General features: G+C 47.1%; 1 protein-coding gene across 6 annotated transcripts in view; it reads left to right on the top strand.

Annotated features, from left to right (window-relative positions):
• Positions 1-571: 571 nt before the first annotated feature.
• PATZ1 (POZ/BTB and AT hook containing zinc finger 1) overlaps positions 572-16,040 on the top strand; it is a 43,245-nt gene continuing 27,776 nt past the window's right edge. For 2 of the 6 annotated variants that reach the window (XM_069757814.1, XM_069757841.1), the window contains exons 1-3: positions 879-1,102; positions 2,601-3,785; positions 12,498-12,561. In XM_069757814.1, coding sequence (XP_069613915.1) covers positions 2,641-3,785; positions 12,498-12,561 — 1,209 coding nt within the window. In that variant the 5' untranslated portion in view covers positions 879-1,102; positions 2,601-2,640. Of the gene's footprint in view, positions 782-878; positions 1,116-2,600; positions 3,786-12,497; positions 12,562-16,040 lie in introns of those variants that run through there. The other 4 variants (XM_069757860.1, XM_069757831.1, XM_069757823.1 and 1 more) reach the window with 4 other exon arrangements.

Raw genomic sequence — 16,040 nt, forward strand, 5'->3', positions numbered from 1 at the left:
GTAGATGGATGGACAGATGATAGATATGTATATATATATATATACAGGTGATAGATATGTAGCACGCTAGTAGATGGATGGACAGATGATAGATATATATATATATATTTATACAGGTGATAGATACGTAGCATGCTGGTAGATGGATGGACAGATGATAGATATGTATATATATATATATACAGGTGATAGATACGTAGCACGCTGGTAGATGGACTGATGATAGATATGTATATATATATACAGGTGATAGATACGTAGCACGCTGGTAGATGGACTGATGATAGATATGTATATATATATACAGGTGATAGATATGTAGCACGCTGGTAGATGGACTGATGATAGATATGTATATATATACAGGTGATAGATACGTAGCACGCTGGTAGATGGACTGATGATAGATATGTATATATATATACAGGTGATAGATATGTAGCACGCTGGTAGATGGACTGATGATAGATATGTATATATATATACAGGTGATAGATACGTAGCACGCTGGTAGATGGACTGATGATAGATATGTATATATATATATATATATACACACAGATGATTGGACACGGGGATGAGGCTGCTCCCAGCTATGGCAGGACTATCACACTGTGGAATGTGACTAGATAGGAACTAGGGGGGCATTTTCTGGACTTTCTTTCGGGCAGCCATTAGCCTCCTCCTGGGGGCCAGTGGGCATTCCTCCGTGTGGTAGCAGAGCACTGTGGATGTGGACTACCGTGTGTCACTAGTGAATATGCTTATTATTCCGGGAGGGGTAAGAGTGGGGGGGTCGGCATGTGCGGGGTCTCCCAGGCTGCTCACAGGGGCGGGTGGGGGGAGTGCTCACAGGGAGGGGGGACCGGAGGGCGGACACAGATTCTCAGCCTGGGGGGGGATCAGACACAAAGAGGCTGCGGAGGATCCGGTCAGAGCTACCCCAGTGTCCGGTGTGGGGGGGCTCCGGTATCCGGTTGGGGGTCTCGGTTTCCGGGGTTGAGAAGCAGATTGAAGAGCGCGGTAACACACCGGGAACCTCCACCGGGGCTCCTGAAAGCGCAGCGCGCACCCGCGGCGGGCAAGGGGAGGAGCTACGCGGGTACGCGCACCAGGTGACATCGCCCTGAACCCCCGATATATCGTAGGGCGCCCTGCAGAGCTCCCCTCAGTAGCCGTGTGCGGTGCTGCACACTCAGGCCTTCCTATAGCGAGTGCCCCTCCTGCACTCAGTGCCCCGCCCCCAGAGCAGAGCTGCGCCCCCACTAGTAGTCCTGCAGGATAGAGGTGGGCACACTACACCTGAGTGCTCCTCGCCTATCGCCTTGTGTTGTCACCTTACCCACATATTAGGAATGGATGCATGTTTTTCTAGTGGCAGGTGCCCCTTCTGCAGTGCCCCCTGTCATGCCAGGCTGTGTGCCCCCTAACCATGAAACTAGTCAAAGTTCTGGACTCTGGAGCATTGTGTGCCCCCGTGTAATGTGCCCGGACCCCTCCCTGGGTATGTCTGATAATCCTGCCACATTTGGTCTCATCACCTTTAGCCCTTTTTAGTGGCGTTGAGAGGATGTCTTGCATTCTGTGGCGTCACGTGGGCTGTCAGCTCCCGGGGGGTGGCAAAGTGTTCTGTGCCCCCCAGCTTGGGCTGAGCCCCGTCCACCAGTCCAGTACTGAACCCCGTATCCCCCAAGCACTTGTATCAGGAAATTACAGATGTTTGCTGCTTTTTTTTAACTTTTTGCTGAAATCTGACATAACATTTTATAAATAATAAATGATTACCCTGTCCCTGCATCTAGCCTAGCCTGAAATGTGCCCGCATAGAAGTTGGCACACAGGGCAAACAGCCCTGTAGCTTCCCCATGATAACTACTACTTGGTTTTAACTTAAAAATCAGTGCCAGTGGGGTAAGTATTGCCAGATAAGGATATGTGAAGCCTTGAAGAATGGAATTCTCTTACCAGATTTTTGCCAACTAATCTGAGAGCAGCACAATGTAAATTCACAGACCCTGATTCCAGTGAAACCATTTACCTGGCTGCTTGCTGGAATTTTAATAAAATCACTGTATTATCGGTCGCAGAAAATCACTAGAGGATAAGTAAACCTGCTGCCATCTAGTCCACCATATTCTTGAACTCTAGAGACAGAGACCCTGATTCCAGTGATGTGTCACTTACAGGGATGCTTAGTGTAGTTTTTATAAAATCACTCATTTATCATTAGAGGACTAGTAAACCTACTGCTATGTAGTCGTCCATGCTCATGAGCCACCACCACTGGTCTGCAGCTTTCTGCCTATGCACTGTGTACGCAAAAGCGGCAAATCAATGATGTGGGCGGGGCTATACAGAGCTCAGCATTCAGAGAACTGCTAAATCTGCAACAGATAAAACTGTGATTTGATCAAAACTGCAGTAACCAGCCCAGTAAGTGACACATCGCTGGAATCAGGGTCTCTGTTCCTTATGAGGTAGCAAATCCAAGTGTCCGATTCAATGTAATCTTTAGTATCATGTGATGGTTAATCTATATGCGTTTGTTATTCAGAATTATTTCAATGACCTTATTGCATTAGTTTTCACATCCTCCTTAGGTCTAGAATTATTTGACTTTGGATCCACGTCCTGTTAACGATGGAGCGTTTGGCAGAGGGCTGCGGGCCATCATGCTTCACCTATCAGGTGCGTCAGCACAGCGCCGATGTCCTCAATCAACTGAACCAGCAGCGTAAGAGCGGTGGGCGCTTTTGTGACGTGATACTACGTGTCGGAGAGGACAGTTTTCCTGCCCACCGTGCCGTTTTAGCTGCCTGCAGTCAGTACTTTGAGTCTGTGCTGGGGGATACGGAGGGGCCAACTCCCCGAGAGCTTGAGATGCACACTATCAGCTCCAAGGTTTTTGGGGACATTTTGGACTTTGCATATACCGCTCGCATAATTATCCGACTGGAGAGTTTTCCAGAACTAATGACTGCTGCCAAGTTCCTACTAATGCGCTCAGTTATAGACATTTGCCAAGAAGTCATCAAGCAGTCCAATGTCCAAATCTTGGTGCCCCCTGCTCGACCAGAACTCATGCTTTTTCGATCAGGGGCTTCTGACCTTGGCTTTCCGTTAGACATGACTAATGGGACTGTTATGAGTGGCTCGGGTATTGCAGGATCCTTAGGGGATGATGAAGAAGATTCTGTTCGCCCAGGTCCAGCTGTGCCAAGTCAAGCTTCTCTTCTGGCACTTGGCGCTTCCTCACAAATTCTGCCGTCTCCGTACCAAGTGGGAGTACAAGGACTTGGAAGTAAACGAGGCCGGGGCAGGCCGAGAAAACCCAGTGTTTTAGACTCTGTCCTGTTCGGAGCAGTGGGGGGGTTGCGGGAGACGGGTGTACTTCCTTGTGGACTGTGCGACAAAGTTTTCACAGATCCTATGCGCCTGCGCCAGCATGAGGCACAGCATGGAGTTACTAGCCTACAGCTAGGGTACGGAGACCTGCAAGCACCTCGTATTGGAGAGAATGGGCTACCCCAAGATGAAAGTGAGACCCCTAGAAAAAGGAACCGAGCAAGAAAACAGGTAGCTTGTGATTTGTGTGGGAAGATTTTTCGAGATGTGTACCATCTTAATAGACACAAGCTGTCTCACTCGGGGGAGAAGCCATATTCTTGTCCTGTATGTGGATTGCGGTTCAAACGTAAAGACAGAATGTCCTACCATGTCCGCTCGCATGACGGTTCGGTGGGGAAGCCTTACATTTGTCAGAGCTGTGGAAAAGGATTCTCTAGGTGAGTCCAGCCAGCGTGGTTTATGGGGCAATGCGGGTACGACTTGGCACATTTAGTAATAGTGTGAGATGAACAGCAGTCTAAAAACAGCTGGTATATAAATGGCACTTGTACCGTTATACCCACACACTTCTGGCTCACTGCTTTTGATAATGATGCTCTATTCCTTTACTGGGGTGATTTAAATTAGATTTACATAAATGATTGTGCCTGTGGTTAATGCACTTTATCTACCGTTATATAATGCAATCTACCATACATTAATATATGGAGCTAAATATGTACCAGAATAGCAGTCATTGTCCTGCTAAGTCAACAAGTACAGAATGTTATTGTAGGTTCTAATTGGCTAATGGGCCAACATGGTGTGAACGGCGAGAGACAAGACTGAAAAGTTTAAAAGTTGTGACTTCCAAAGTGAGTGCATTCGGAGTGCTGAAGATCTTCGAGTGCCACTGTCTTGGAAATGGCGGCACTTTAAACAATGGGTCTAAACCTTGTCCAATAAAGGGAGTCTGTTGGCCCTAAAAAGATTCTTCAGACCAAGCACAGGTGCTTGGTGCATCCTTGGCAGGGCTAAGCAGATCAGTCAAGTTCCCACCTACTTGTTTTCCACCTATCTCTGCTCCCCAACACCCCTCCCCCCTACTTCATTGGCAGCTCTGGCTTTACAGGACCCAGAGGAGGGCAGAGATAGAAGGAGAACAAGCAGGTGGGAAGATGCACAGGAATGTTTGGTAATGCCAAAGGTGCACTGTCACTTTGCACTGACAGTCTCCCTTTAAGAACTGCCCAGAAAGTGTTTCTTTGTTGTTAAAGGAGATGTCCTCTTTTTGTACCACCCTTTCTCAATCCGTCTGTCTTCCCCAAGATAAATAATAATAATTATACTCGCCTTCGAGGCTGGCATTGTTCCAGTGGTGTCAGCACTGTATCCCGGGGCTCACATGACATTATGTCACGCAATCCCTGCAACCAATCAGCGCTGGTTTCACTCTCCCTACCTTTGGGTGTATCATGTACATACAGAGGAAGTGAGAGCGCAGTAGCTCTTATTTCCTCCAGATGTAAGTGAATTGTCAGAATGCGGGAAGAGTAAAGTGGCCACTGATTGGTCGCAGAGCTCGCATGACAATCCAGTGTCACGTGAGCCCCGGGATAGTACATTTGGATTGAGAAGGGGTTGTCCGAACAACCCCTTTAAATTCACCAGGGTTACAGAAGCACCCCTTAAATCCAGTGGGGCTGTACACTATTTCCTCTGCTTCCTACCATCTAACCCTAATATTGTGCATTGAATAGGCTAGTAATGTAGGGCATTAGTAGTGTTACCAGCAGTAGTTTTCTGTCCCATACCATGCACTAGACAAGCCACTTTCTTTGATGAACAGCCATGTTATTAAGACAAATTGCAGAAGGCATGCATGCACGGTTCAGATGAAAGGCCATGAGAAGGGAGGGGTGCTGTGGTTAGGTGGCAGAGTTACTAAGATCTATAGAAAGCACATTAGATTCCGGCCATTCTGGCTTTTCGGTTTCATTATAGGAAACTTCCAGAGCTTTAGTATTTGCTCAAGGCTGCTCCTATTTCACCCCTAGAATGCTGACCTGCTGGTTACATAGAGTTCTTATGTGTAGCATCTGCTTTGCAATGTATAAGGGTCAAGATGCAAACTTTATCCAGATGTATACCTGGACATTATATTATCGCCAGATATTTGATTAGATGTGTACACTGTGATTCTTCTTCTGCTGTTTGTACATCTGACTGCACCTATAATGGAAGTTGTTTGCATGAAAATCGCTGTCAGCTCCCCACACCCCCTTATTCATTTGCCCATGGGACGCCATCTCAGAACATGTGAACTAAGGGCCCCCCACCCAAATGGAGGATTGCAGGCTGCATTCACTGATTGGTCAGAATGACATAGGGAGGGGTGCCAGAAGAACTACAAAGACACTCTCCTCCCCATCAGGAAAATGTGGCGTATAGTATACGCTCCTCCATGCAAAGGACAGAGGGACACAGAAATATAGGGGAGGGTGTTACAGAAGGGCTGCAGCGATCACTGAGCATGTGTGGAGGAATACCCATAATATAATAATGTGGGCACAGTAGCTTTATTGGTGTGATTTTATTCTCGGGTTCATCTGCCAGAATTTCTCTTTTCAATGTCGTCTGTTGTTGTATTACTATAACAAGTGTCGACGACAAGTATTTTACCCTCTCCTCTCTATCTACACGGATAGTTTACCATAGCACCTGCCATGTGTCACCTATGCAGCATAGCGGCGGTCAATTATTAACCTTAGTTCCAAAATATTAACCAAATACATTGTGGGCTTGTTGTTTTTTCTTTTTGCTTCCTGCTGTGACTGATGCCACTGCATACCTCCCAACTTGGACAGGGGCACATATTGCAATTTTTATTTTGCGATAAACGTGTGCCTAACCTCATCTAGTCTTTTATATGTGCCCACACAGAATCCCGTTAGTTTTACCACATGGTATGATACCTCATTCATGACCCTCATAGGGGCAACCAAACAGTGCTCATTAAAGGGAATCTGTCACCTCATTTTTCGCATATAAGCTGCGGCCACCGCCATTAAGGGCTTATCTACAGCACTCTGTAATGCTGTAGATAAGCCCCTGATGTAACCTGAAAGATAAGAAAAACAAGTTAGATTATACTCACCCAGGGGCGGTCTGGTCCGATGGGGGTCGCAGGTCCGGCGCCTCCCATCTTCATGCGATGATGTGCTTTCTCTTGCTTCTATCGCGGCTCCTGCGCAGGCGAACTGATTTGCCCTATTGAGGTCAGATCGAAGTACTGCAGTGCGCAGGCGCCAAGAAAGCTTGGAGAGGCCCGGTGCCAGCGCACTGCAGTACTTTGCTCTGCCGTCAACAGGGCAAATCAGTACGCCTGCAGAGGAGCCGCGATACGAAGCAAGGAGGATGACGACATCGCATGAAGATGTGAGGCGCCGGACCTGCGACGCCCATCGGACCGGACCGCCCCTGTGTGAGTATAATCTATCTTGTTTTTCTTATCTTTCAGGATACATGGGGAGGGGGGGGGGCTTATCTACAGCATTACAGAATGCTGTAGATAAGCCCCTAATGGCCGTGGCTGTATCTTATATGCGAAAAATGAGGTGACAGATTCCCTTTAAATAAGACTGTATGGATGCCCCTACAATGCCCACCACAAACACTATATGATGCCCCAAGAGTGCCCGCTACTCTTTGTGAGTGCCTTCACAGTGCCGATCACATGCTAAGATGCCCACAGTCCCTCACACAGCATGATTCCTCCCTACACATTATGATGCATCCACATTGATCCTAAACTCACAGTATGGTGCCACTCTATTGTCCCCAACATACCCTTCACACAGTATAAAGCCACCACACACAGTATGGTGCTCACCTACACGGTATAATGCTCCCAGATGCCGTATGGTGCTCACCTACACAGTATAATACTCCCATGCACAGTGTGGTGCTCACCTTACACAGTATAATGCTCCTACGCTCAGTATGGTGCTCACCTACACAGTTTAATGATCCCAAGTACAGTATGGTGCTCACATTCAAGGTATAATGCTCCCATGCATAGTATGGTGCTCACCTACACGGTACAATGCTCCCACATGCAGTATGGTGCTCACCTACGCAGTATAATACTCCCACGCACAATGTGGTGCTTACCTACACAGTATAATGCTCACATGTACAGTATGGTGCTCACCTACACAGTTTAATGATCCCAAGTGCAGTATGTGCTCACATTCAAGGTATAATGCTCCCACGCACAGTATGGTGCTCACCTACACGGTACAATGCTCCCACATGCAGTATGGTGCTCACCTACACAGTATAATGCTCACATGTACAGTATGGTGCTCACCTACACAATATAATGCTTCCATGCACAGTGAGGTGCTCACCTACACAGTATAATGCTCACATGTATAATATGGTGCTCACCTTACACAGTATAATGCTCCCACGCTCAGTTTGGTGGTCACCTACACAGTAAAATGCACCCACGCACAGTATGGTGCTCACCTACACAGTATAACGATCCCACGCTCAGTATGGTGCTCGCCTACACAGTATCGTGCCCCCACGCACAGTATGGTGCTCCCCTACACAGTATAATGATCCCATGCACAGTATGATGCTCCCCTACACAGTATAATGATCCCACGCACAGTATGATGCTCACCTACACAGTATCATGCCCCAATGCTCAGTACGGTGCTCACCTACACAGTATAATGATCCCACACACAGTATGGTGCTCACCTACACAGTATAATGCTCCCACACACAGTATGGTGCTCACCTACACAGTATAATGCTCCCACGCACAATATGGTGCTCACCTACACAGTATAACGATCCCACGCTCAGTATGGTGCTCGCCTACACAGTATCGTGCCCCCACGCACAGTATGGTGCTCCCCTACACAGTATAATGATCCCATGCACAGTATGATGCTCCCCTACACAGTATAATGATCCCACGCACAGTATGATGCTCACCTACACAGTATCATGCCCCAACGCTCAGTATGGTGCTCACCTACACAGTATAATGATCCCACGCTCAGTATGATGCTCACCTACACAGTATCATGCCCCAACGCTCAGTATGGTGCTCACCTGCACAGTATAATGATCCCACACACAGTATGATGCTCACCTACACAGTATCATGCCCCAACACTCAGTATGGTGCTCACCTACACAGTATAATGATCCCACGCTCAGTATGATGCTCACCTACACAGTATCATGCCCCAACGCTCAGTATGGTTCTCACCTGCACAGTGTAATGATCCCACGCACAGTATGATGCTCACCTACACAGTATCATACCCCAACGCTCAGTATGGTGCTCACCTGCACAGTGTAATGATCCCACGCACAGTATGATGCTCACCTACACAGTATAATACTCCCACGCACAATATGGTGCTCACCTACACAGTATCATGCCCCAACGCTCAGTATGGTGCTCAGCTACACAGTATAATGATCCCACGCTCTGTATGGTGCTCACCTACACAGTATCATGCCCCAACACGCAGTATGGTGCTCACCTGCACAGTGTAATGATCCCACGCACAGTATGATGCTCACCTACACAGTGTAATGCTCCCACGCACAATATGGTGCTCACCTACACAGTATAATGATCCCACACACAGTATGGTGCTCACCTACACAGTATAATGCTCCCACGCACAGTATGGTGCTCACCTACACAGTATAATGATCCCACACACAGTATGATGCTCACCTACACAGTATCATGCCCCAACACTCAGTATGGTGCTCACCTACACAGTATAATGCTCCCACATGCAGTATGATGCTCACCTACACAGTATCATGCCCCAACGCGCAGTATGGTGCTTACCTGCACAGTGTAATGATCCCACGCACAGTATGATGCTCACCTACACAGTGTAATGCTCCCACGCACAATATGGTGCTCACCTACACAGTATCATGCCCCAACGCTCAGTATGGTGCTCAGCTACACAGTATAATGATCCCACGCTCTGTATGGTGCTCACCTATACAGTATATTGCTCCCACGCACAGTATGGTGCTCACCTACACAGTATATTGCTCCCACGCACAATATGGTGCTCACCTACACAGTATCATGCCCCAACGCTCAGTATGGTTCTCTGCTACACAGTATAACGATCCCACGCGCTGTATGGTGCTCACCTATACAGTATATTGCTCCCACGCACAGTATGGTGCTCACCTACACAGTATATTGCTCCCACGCACAATATGGTGCTCACCTACACAGTATCATGCCCCAACGCTCAGTATGGTGCTCACCTACACAGTATAATGATCCCACGCTCAGTATGGTGCTCACCTACACAGTATAATGCTCCCACGTACAATATGGTGCTCACCTACACAGTATAATGATCCCACGCTCAGTATGGTGCTCGCCTACCCAGTATAATGCTCCCACACTCCGTATGGTGGTCACCTACACAGTATAATGATCCCATGCTCTGTATGGTGCTCACCTACACAGTATAATGCTCCCACGCACAATATGGTGCTCACCTACACAGTATAATGCTCCCACGCACAATATGGTGCTCACCTACACAGTATAATGCTCCCACGCACAATATGGTGCTCGCCTACACAGTATCATGCCCCAACGCACAATATGGTGCTCACCTACACAGTATAATGCTCCCACGCACAATATGGTGCTCACCTACACAGTATTATGCCCCATCGCTCAGTATGGTGCTCGCCTACACAGTATAATGCTCCCACGCACAGTATGGTGCTCGCCTACACAGTATCGTGCTCCTACAATCCCCTCAGACTAAACATGATTCTCCCATAGTGTTCTCCATGCACTGCATGATGCCCCTACAGTGCAGCCCCACGCAGTATAATGCCCTCAGTCCACTCACACAGTATAATGCAGTATGAATTCTCCACAGTGCCTCACACCAGTGTAATTGCATATGTGTCCTTTCAAATCCCTGCTCTTCTGAGACTGGGCGGCCCAGTCATGTGACCTGAGAATGTCACCTGACCTGAAAGTCCTTGTAGGTTGTTCAGTCTCTACTGGGTTTGAATAGTAGAGCAGGGATCAGTGGGCTTCTTGCTCTACCATTGTGTTCAACTTCATCTGTGTCCTCAGGACATACCCTGACCTACTGACTCATCAAGCCGGCTCCTGCATCCCAAATTTGGAACTGTCCCACTGGATCCACAAAGTTGGGAGTTATGTCATGGGCCAAGTGTCCCCTTGTAGCTTGTTTGCTTTACATCCACACATGGAAAGGCATGGGCATTGAGCCTGTATGAGAGCACGCAAGGTCCATAATCCATTAACCGCCTGATAGAGCAACTTATCGTGCCCTAGAAGCAATGCTTCCAGGAAAAAATGCCATACTTATAAACCACGGTATGCTATGGAAAATATCAGAATCAAAGGAACAGGATGTCTGTGGATTTGGAAGAACAATACATGGCTGTGTAGAAGCCCAGTTTTCCCCAGGTAACCTTAGAGGTCTGGCTTTGGAGTTGGTTAGTGGTTGCAGGAGAGAATTGATGGAGGTTTGATTTGGCAAAAGGACCAATGTTTGTACATGTACCCTATATTTGATGCATCTACACGCTAATCAGGTTTTCCACAGTGCTAATTTGTGTGCGGAAAATCCACAAACTAATTTAGCACCAGCTAAGTGATCAGATTTTAAAAATCTCATCTACATGTTGTGGATATTTTATGGGCATAAATTGACCTGGTTCAGATTTTTAAATCCACAGCATATCAATTCTCTGTATGGCATCATTATGCATTTACCCATTGCAATGCATAGAATGAAATCTGCAATAAAAACTGTAACACCTACAGGTTTTGTTGCAGAAAACACAGAAAAATCCATCAAATTCTCTTCATATGCAGGTACCCATATTAGGCTGCCGTCACACTAGCAGTATTTGGTCAGTATTTTACATCAGTATTTATAAGCCAAAACCAGGAGTGGAACAATTAGAGGAAAAATAATAATAGAAACATATGCACCACTTCTGTATTTATCACCCACTCCTGGTTTTGGCTTACAAATACTGATGTAAAATACTGACCCAATACTGCTAGTGTGACGGCAGCCTTATAGTGTAAGGTGGAATGGATTTGTAGAAATCGTAGAGTTTTATGTGTGGATCTTGCCCATAGAATTGTATATGCTTTTTAATGTATTTCCTCTGCGGAAATGCATTATAAACCCATGTAATCCATACAGGATTGAATCAATAAACTTTTGTCAAATACCATGAAACATCAAAAAAGCCACAACAAATGTTTTTGCAGCATTTTTCGCAAGTGTTTTATGAAACCTTTTTGGTGAATAAAACATGTTCTGTACACAAAGCACAAATGTAAAAGAAAAGCTGCAAAAATGAAAAACACTGTGAAAAACACAGCAAAATGGGTGTTTTTACTGCCAAGAGAGCAGGTTTTGGCTGCAGAAAAAAATGCAGCAAAAACGATGTGTGTGAATATGGCCTAAAGATACATGTGTTCCATGGAAATGTTATTGCAGATTTCCCTATAAACTGCAATGAAAATGAGCATAAAGAACATATGTTGTGGCTTTAAAGCTGTAATTGGGCTCCTCTCACCTCTGCATTAGTGGATGAGCGAGGCTGGTGACATCACATCTACAGATGTCTGCCGGCTCGCACACTCAAGCACCGTATTGTGCACCTGTCTTAAATGTCCTGTCGAAATCATATCCACCTGTTAAAACCCTGCTGAAAATCCGCAACAAATTTGCAACGTGTGCATGTACCCCAAGGGAGAAAGCTGTGCCTGACATGCCTAGCACATTACATATTATATTGTATGAGCTATTTTGATAATTTTTGTTATCATTTTTCCTGACAACATCTTAAATACCAGTGTCTGTCTGCTGGAGGTTTTCTTTAGGGTGGAGCATTTTTGGCAGTTCCTTAGTCCTAGGACATGCACCCTCATGAAGCCACAAGTTCTGGAGATGTGAATATCTATCCTCTTCTGTATTTGTGTAAAAAATTTACCTATCGTGTTTGTATTAATAATGCAAGACACCTCCATAAAATCGTTTTTTCCTATTCTAACTTTTACATCTGTGTGATTTCTTTCTTTACAGGCCGGACCATCTGAATGGACATATAAAACAAGTTCATACATCAGAGAGACCCCACAAGTGTGAGGTATGAGGATTGGAAACGGGATAATAATTACAGTATTATTATTATTTACTAGATCGTGGCCCGATTCTAATGCATCGGGTATTCTAGAATATGCATGTCCCCGTAGTATATTGACAATGATGATTCCAGAATTCGCGGCAGACTGTGCCCGTCGCTGATTGGTCGAGGCAACCTTTATGACATCATCGTCGCCATGGCAACCATTATGACATCTACGTCAATACTGTGCCCGTCGCTGAATCAGAAAAGTGAGATGTCTACGTCCTTTATGACATCATCGTCGCTGTGCCCGTCGCTGATTGGTCGCATCGGGTATTCTAGAATATGCATGTCCCCGTAGTATATGGACAATGATGATTCCAGAATTCGCGGCAGACTGTGCCCGTCGCTGATTGGTCGAGGCAACCTTTATGACATCATCGTCGCCATGGCAACCATTATTACATCATTGTCGCTGTGCCCGTTGCTGATTGGTCGAGGCCTGGCGGCCTCGACCAATCAGAGACGCGGGATTTCTACGTCGATGCTGTGCCGGTCTCTGATTGGTCGAGGCCTGGCGGCCTGGGGCCTGGTGGCCCGATTCTAACGCATCGGGTATTCTAGAATATACATGTCCCCGTAGTATATGGGCAATGATGATTTGTGCATATTTGTGTATGGTTGTCTGTTGTGCGACCTTTATGACATCATCGTCGCCATGGCAACCATTATGACATCATCGTCGTTGTGCCCGTTGCTGATTGGTCGAGGCCTGGCGGCCTCGACCAATCAGACGCTGGATATCTACGTCCTTTATGACATCATCGTCGCTGTGCTCGTCGCTGATTGGTCGAGGCCTGGCGGCCTCGACCAATCAGAGACGCGGGATTTCTACGTCGATGCTGTGCCGGTCTCTGATTGGTCGAGGCCTGGCGGCCTCGACCAATCAGAGAGCCGGGATTTCCAGGACAGACAGACAGACAGACAGACAGACGGAAAAACCCTTAGACAATTATATATATAGACTAGATTGTGGCCCGATTCTAACGCATCGGGTATTCTAGAATATGCATGTCCCCGTAGTATATGGACAATGATGATTCCAGAATTCGCGGCACACTGTGCCCGTCGCTGATTGGTCGAGGCAACCTTTATGACATCATCGTCGCCATGGCAACCATTATGACATCTACGTCGATACTGTGCCCGTCGCTGAATCAGAAACGTGAGATGTCTACGTCCTTTATGACATCATCGTCGCTGTGCCCGTTGCTGATTGGTCGAGGCCTGGCGGCCTCGACCAATCAGAGACGCGGGATTTCTACGTCGATGCTGTGCCGGTCTCTGATTGGTCGAGGCCTGGCGGCCTCGACCAATCACAGAGCCAGGATTTCCAGGACAGACAGACAGACAGACAGACAGACGGAAAAACCCTTAGACAATTATATATATAGATTATTATAGCACAATTTATTCCATGGCGCTTTACATGTGAGGAGGGGTATACATATTAAAAATGAGTATATAATCTTAAATAATACAAATCACATCTGGTACAGGAGGAGAGAGGACCCTGCCCACGAGAGCTCACAATCTACAAGGGATGGGTGAGGATACTGTAGGTCAGGATAGAGCTGGTCGTGCAGTTGATCGGTGGTTACTGCAGGATGTAGGCTTGTCAGAAGAGGTGGGTCTTCAGGTTCTTTTTGAATGTGTCCGTGGTAGGCAAGAATCTGATATGTTGGGGTAGAGAGTTCCACAGTAGGGGGATGCGTGGGAGAACTCTTGCATGCGATTGTGGGAAGAGGAGATAAGAGGGGAGTAGAGAAGGAGATCTTGTGAGGATCGGAGGTTGCGTGCAGGAAAGTACCGGGAGACGAGGTCACAGATGTATCGAGGAGACAGGTTGTGGATGGCTTTATATGCCATGGTTAGGGTTTGAAATGGAGTGTTTGGGTAATGGGGAGCAAGTGCAGGGATTGACAGAGGAGAGAGGCCGGGGAATAGTGAGGGGACAGGTGGATTAGTCGGGCAGCAGAGTTTAGAATAGATTGGAGGGGTGTGAGAGTGTTAGAGGGGAGGCCACAGAGCAGGAGGTTGCAGTAGTCAAGGCGGAAGATGATGAGGGCATGGACAAAGGTTTTTGCAGATTCTTGGTTAAGGAATGTACGGATCCGGGCAATATTTTTGAGTTGAAGTCGGCAGGAAGTGGAAAGGGAAAGATTGTTGTTGGTTAATATAATGCTGGACTCCCGTACACACCATATGTCCCAGAAGAACCACTATCATACTCGCATAGTTTGCACACATTGAAACTGTTGGCATATCATGATAGCTGATGCTAAACAAGCCTGAAAAAAACAGCTGGCCTTCTATATTAACCTCACTAGGCCCAGGCAATTTTTAATTTTTGCCCTTTTGTGTTTTCTCCTCTTCATAATAAAGCCCATGAAAACCTGGAGCCGGGCCTGCATTGCACTCAGATATTACCCGAGTGCAGTGTGATTGCCGCTGACACCGCCAGCAGAGGAGATGAAGAAATTAATTTCCCCGTCTCCTCCGCATCTGTGCTTCAATTGTCTGTCTAATGTGAGGGGATCGGAGCACAGAGCACTGACACTCAGCTCACACTTGCTGCAGAGCAGGAGCTGAGTGTCATTAGCATATTGTATAGGATGCTCTCACATCGGGTGTCATACTCTGGTGTGACTCCAGCCTTCATGTTAAAATTCTTTCCCCAGTCCCGCATGCTCGGTGCCTCGGGGTGATCCTCGACTCTGCCCTCTCTTTCAAGCCACATATCCAAGCCCTTGCCTCCTCCTGCCGTCTCAAACTCAAAAATATTTCCCGGATCCGCACATTCCTTGACCACGAAACCACAAAAACACTAGTGCACGCCCTTATCATCTCCCACCTTGACTACTGCAACCTCCTACTCTCTGGCCTCCCCTCTTGCACTCTGGCACCACTCCAATCCATCCTACACTCTGCTGCCCGACTAATCTACCTGTCTCTCCGCTGTTCCCCAGCCTCTCCCCTATGCCAGGCCCTTCACTGGCTTCCTATAGTCCAGAGACTCCAGTTCAAAACCCTAACTATGACATACAAAGCCATCCACAACCAGTCTCCTTTATACATCTGTGGCATGGTCTCCCGGTACCTACCTACATGCATCCTTTGATCCTCACAAGATCTCCTTCTCTACTCCCCTCTTATCTCTTTTTCCCACAACCGCATACAAGACTTCTCCCGTGATTCCCTCCATACTCTCTACGCCAGCATATCAGACTCTCGCCTACCATAGAAACCTTCAAAAAGAACCTGAAGACCCACCTCTTCCGACAAGCCTACAACCTGCAATGATCCTCAACCTACTGAACCGCTGCTCTACCCTCTCCTAGTGTATCCTCACCCATCCCCTGCAGACTGTGAGCCCTCGCGGGCAGGGTCCCCCCTCCTTCTGTACCAGGTAGTGCCTTGTTTTTTTGCTCATGTTTATT

The sequence above is a fragment of the Ranitomeya imitator genome, chromosome 1 (genome assembly GCF_032444005.1).
Source record: "Ranitomeya imitator isolate aRanImi1 chromosome 1, aRanImi1.pri, whole genome shotgun sequence".
Classification (NCBI taxonomy): domain Eukaryota; kingdom Metazoa; phylum Chordata; class Amphibia; order Anura; family Dendrobatidae; genus Ranitomeya; species Ranitomeya imitator.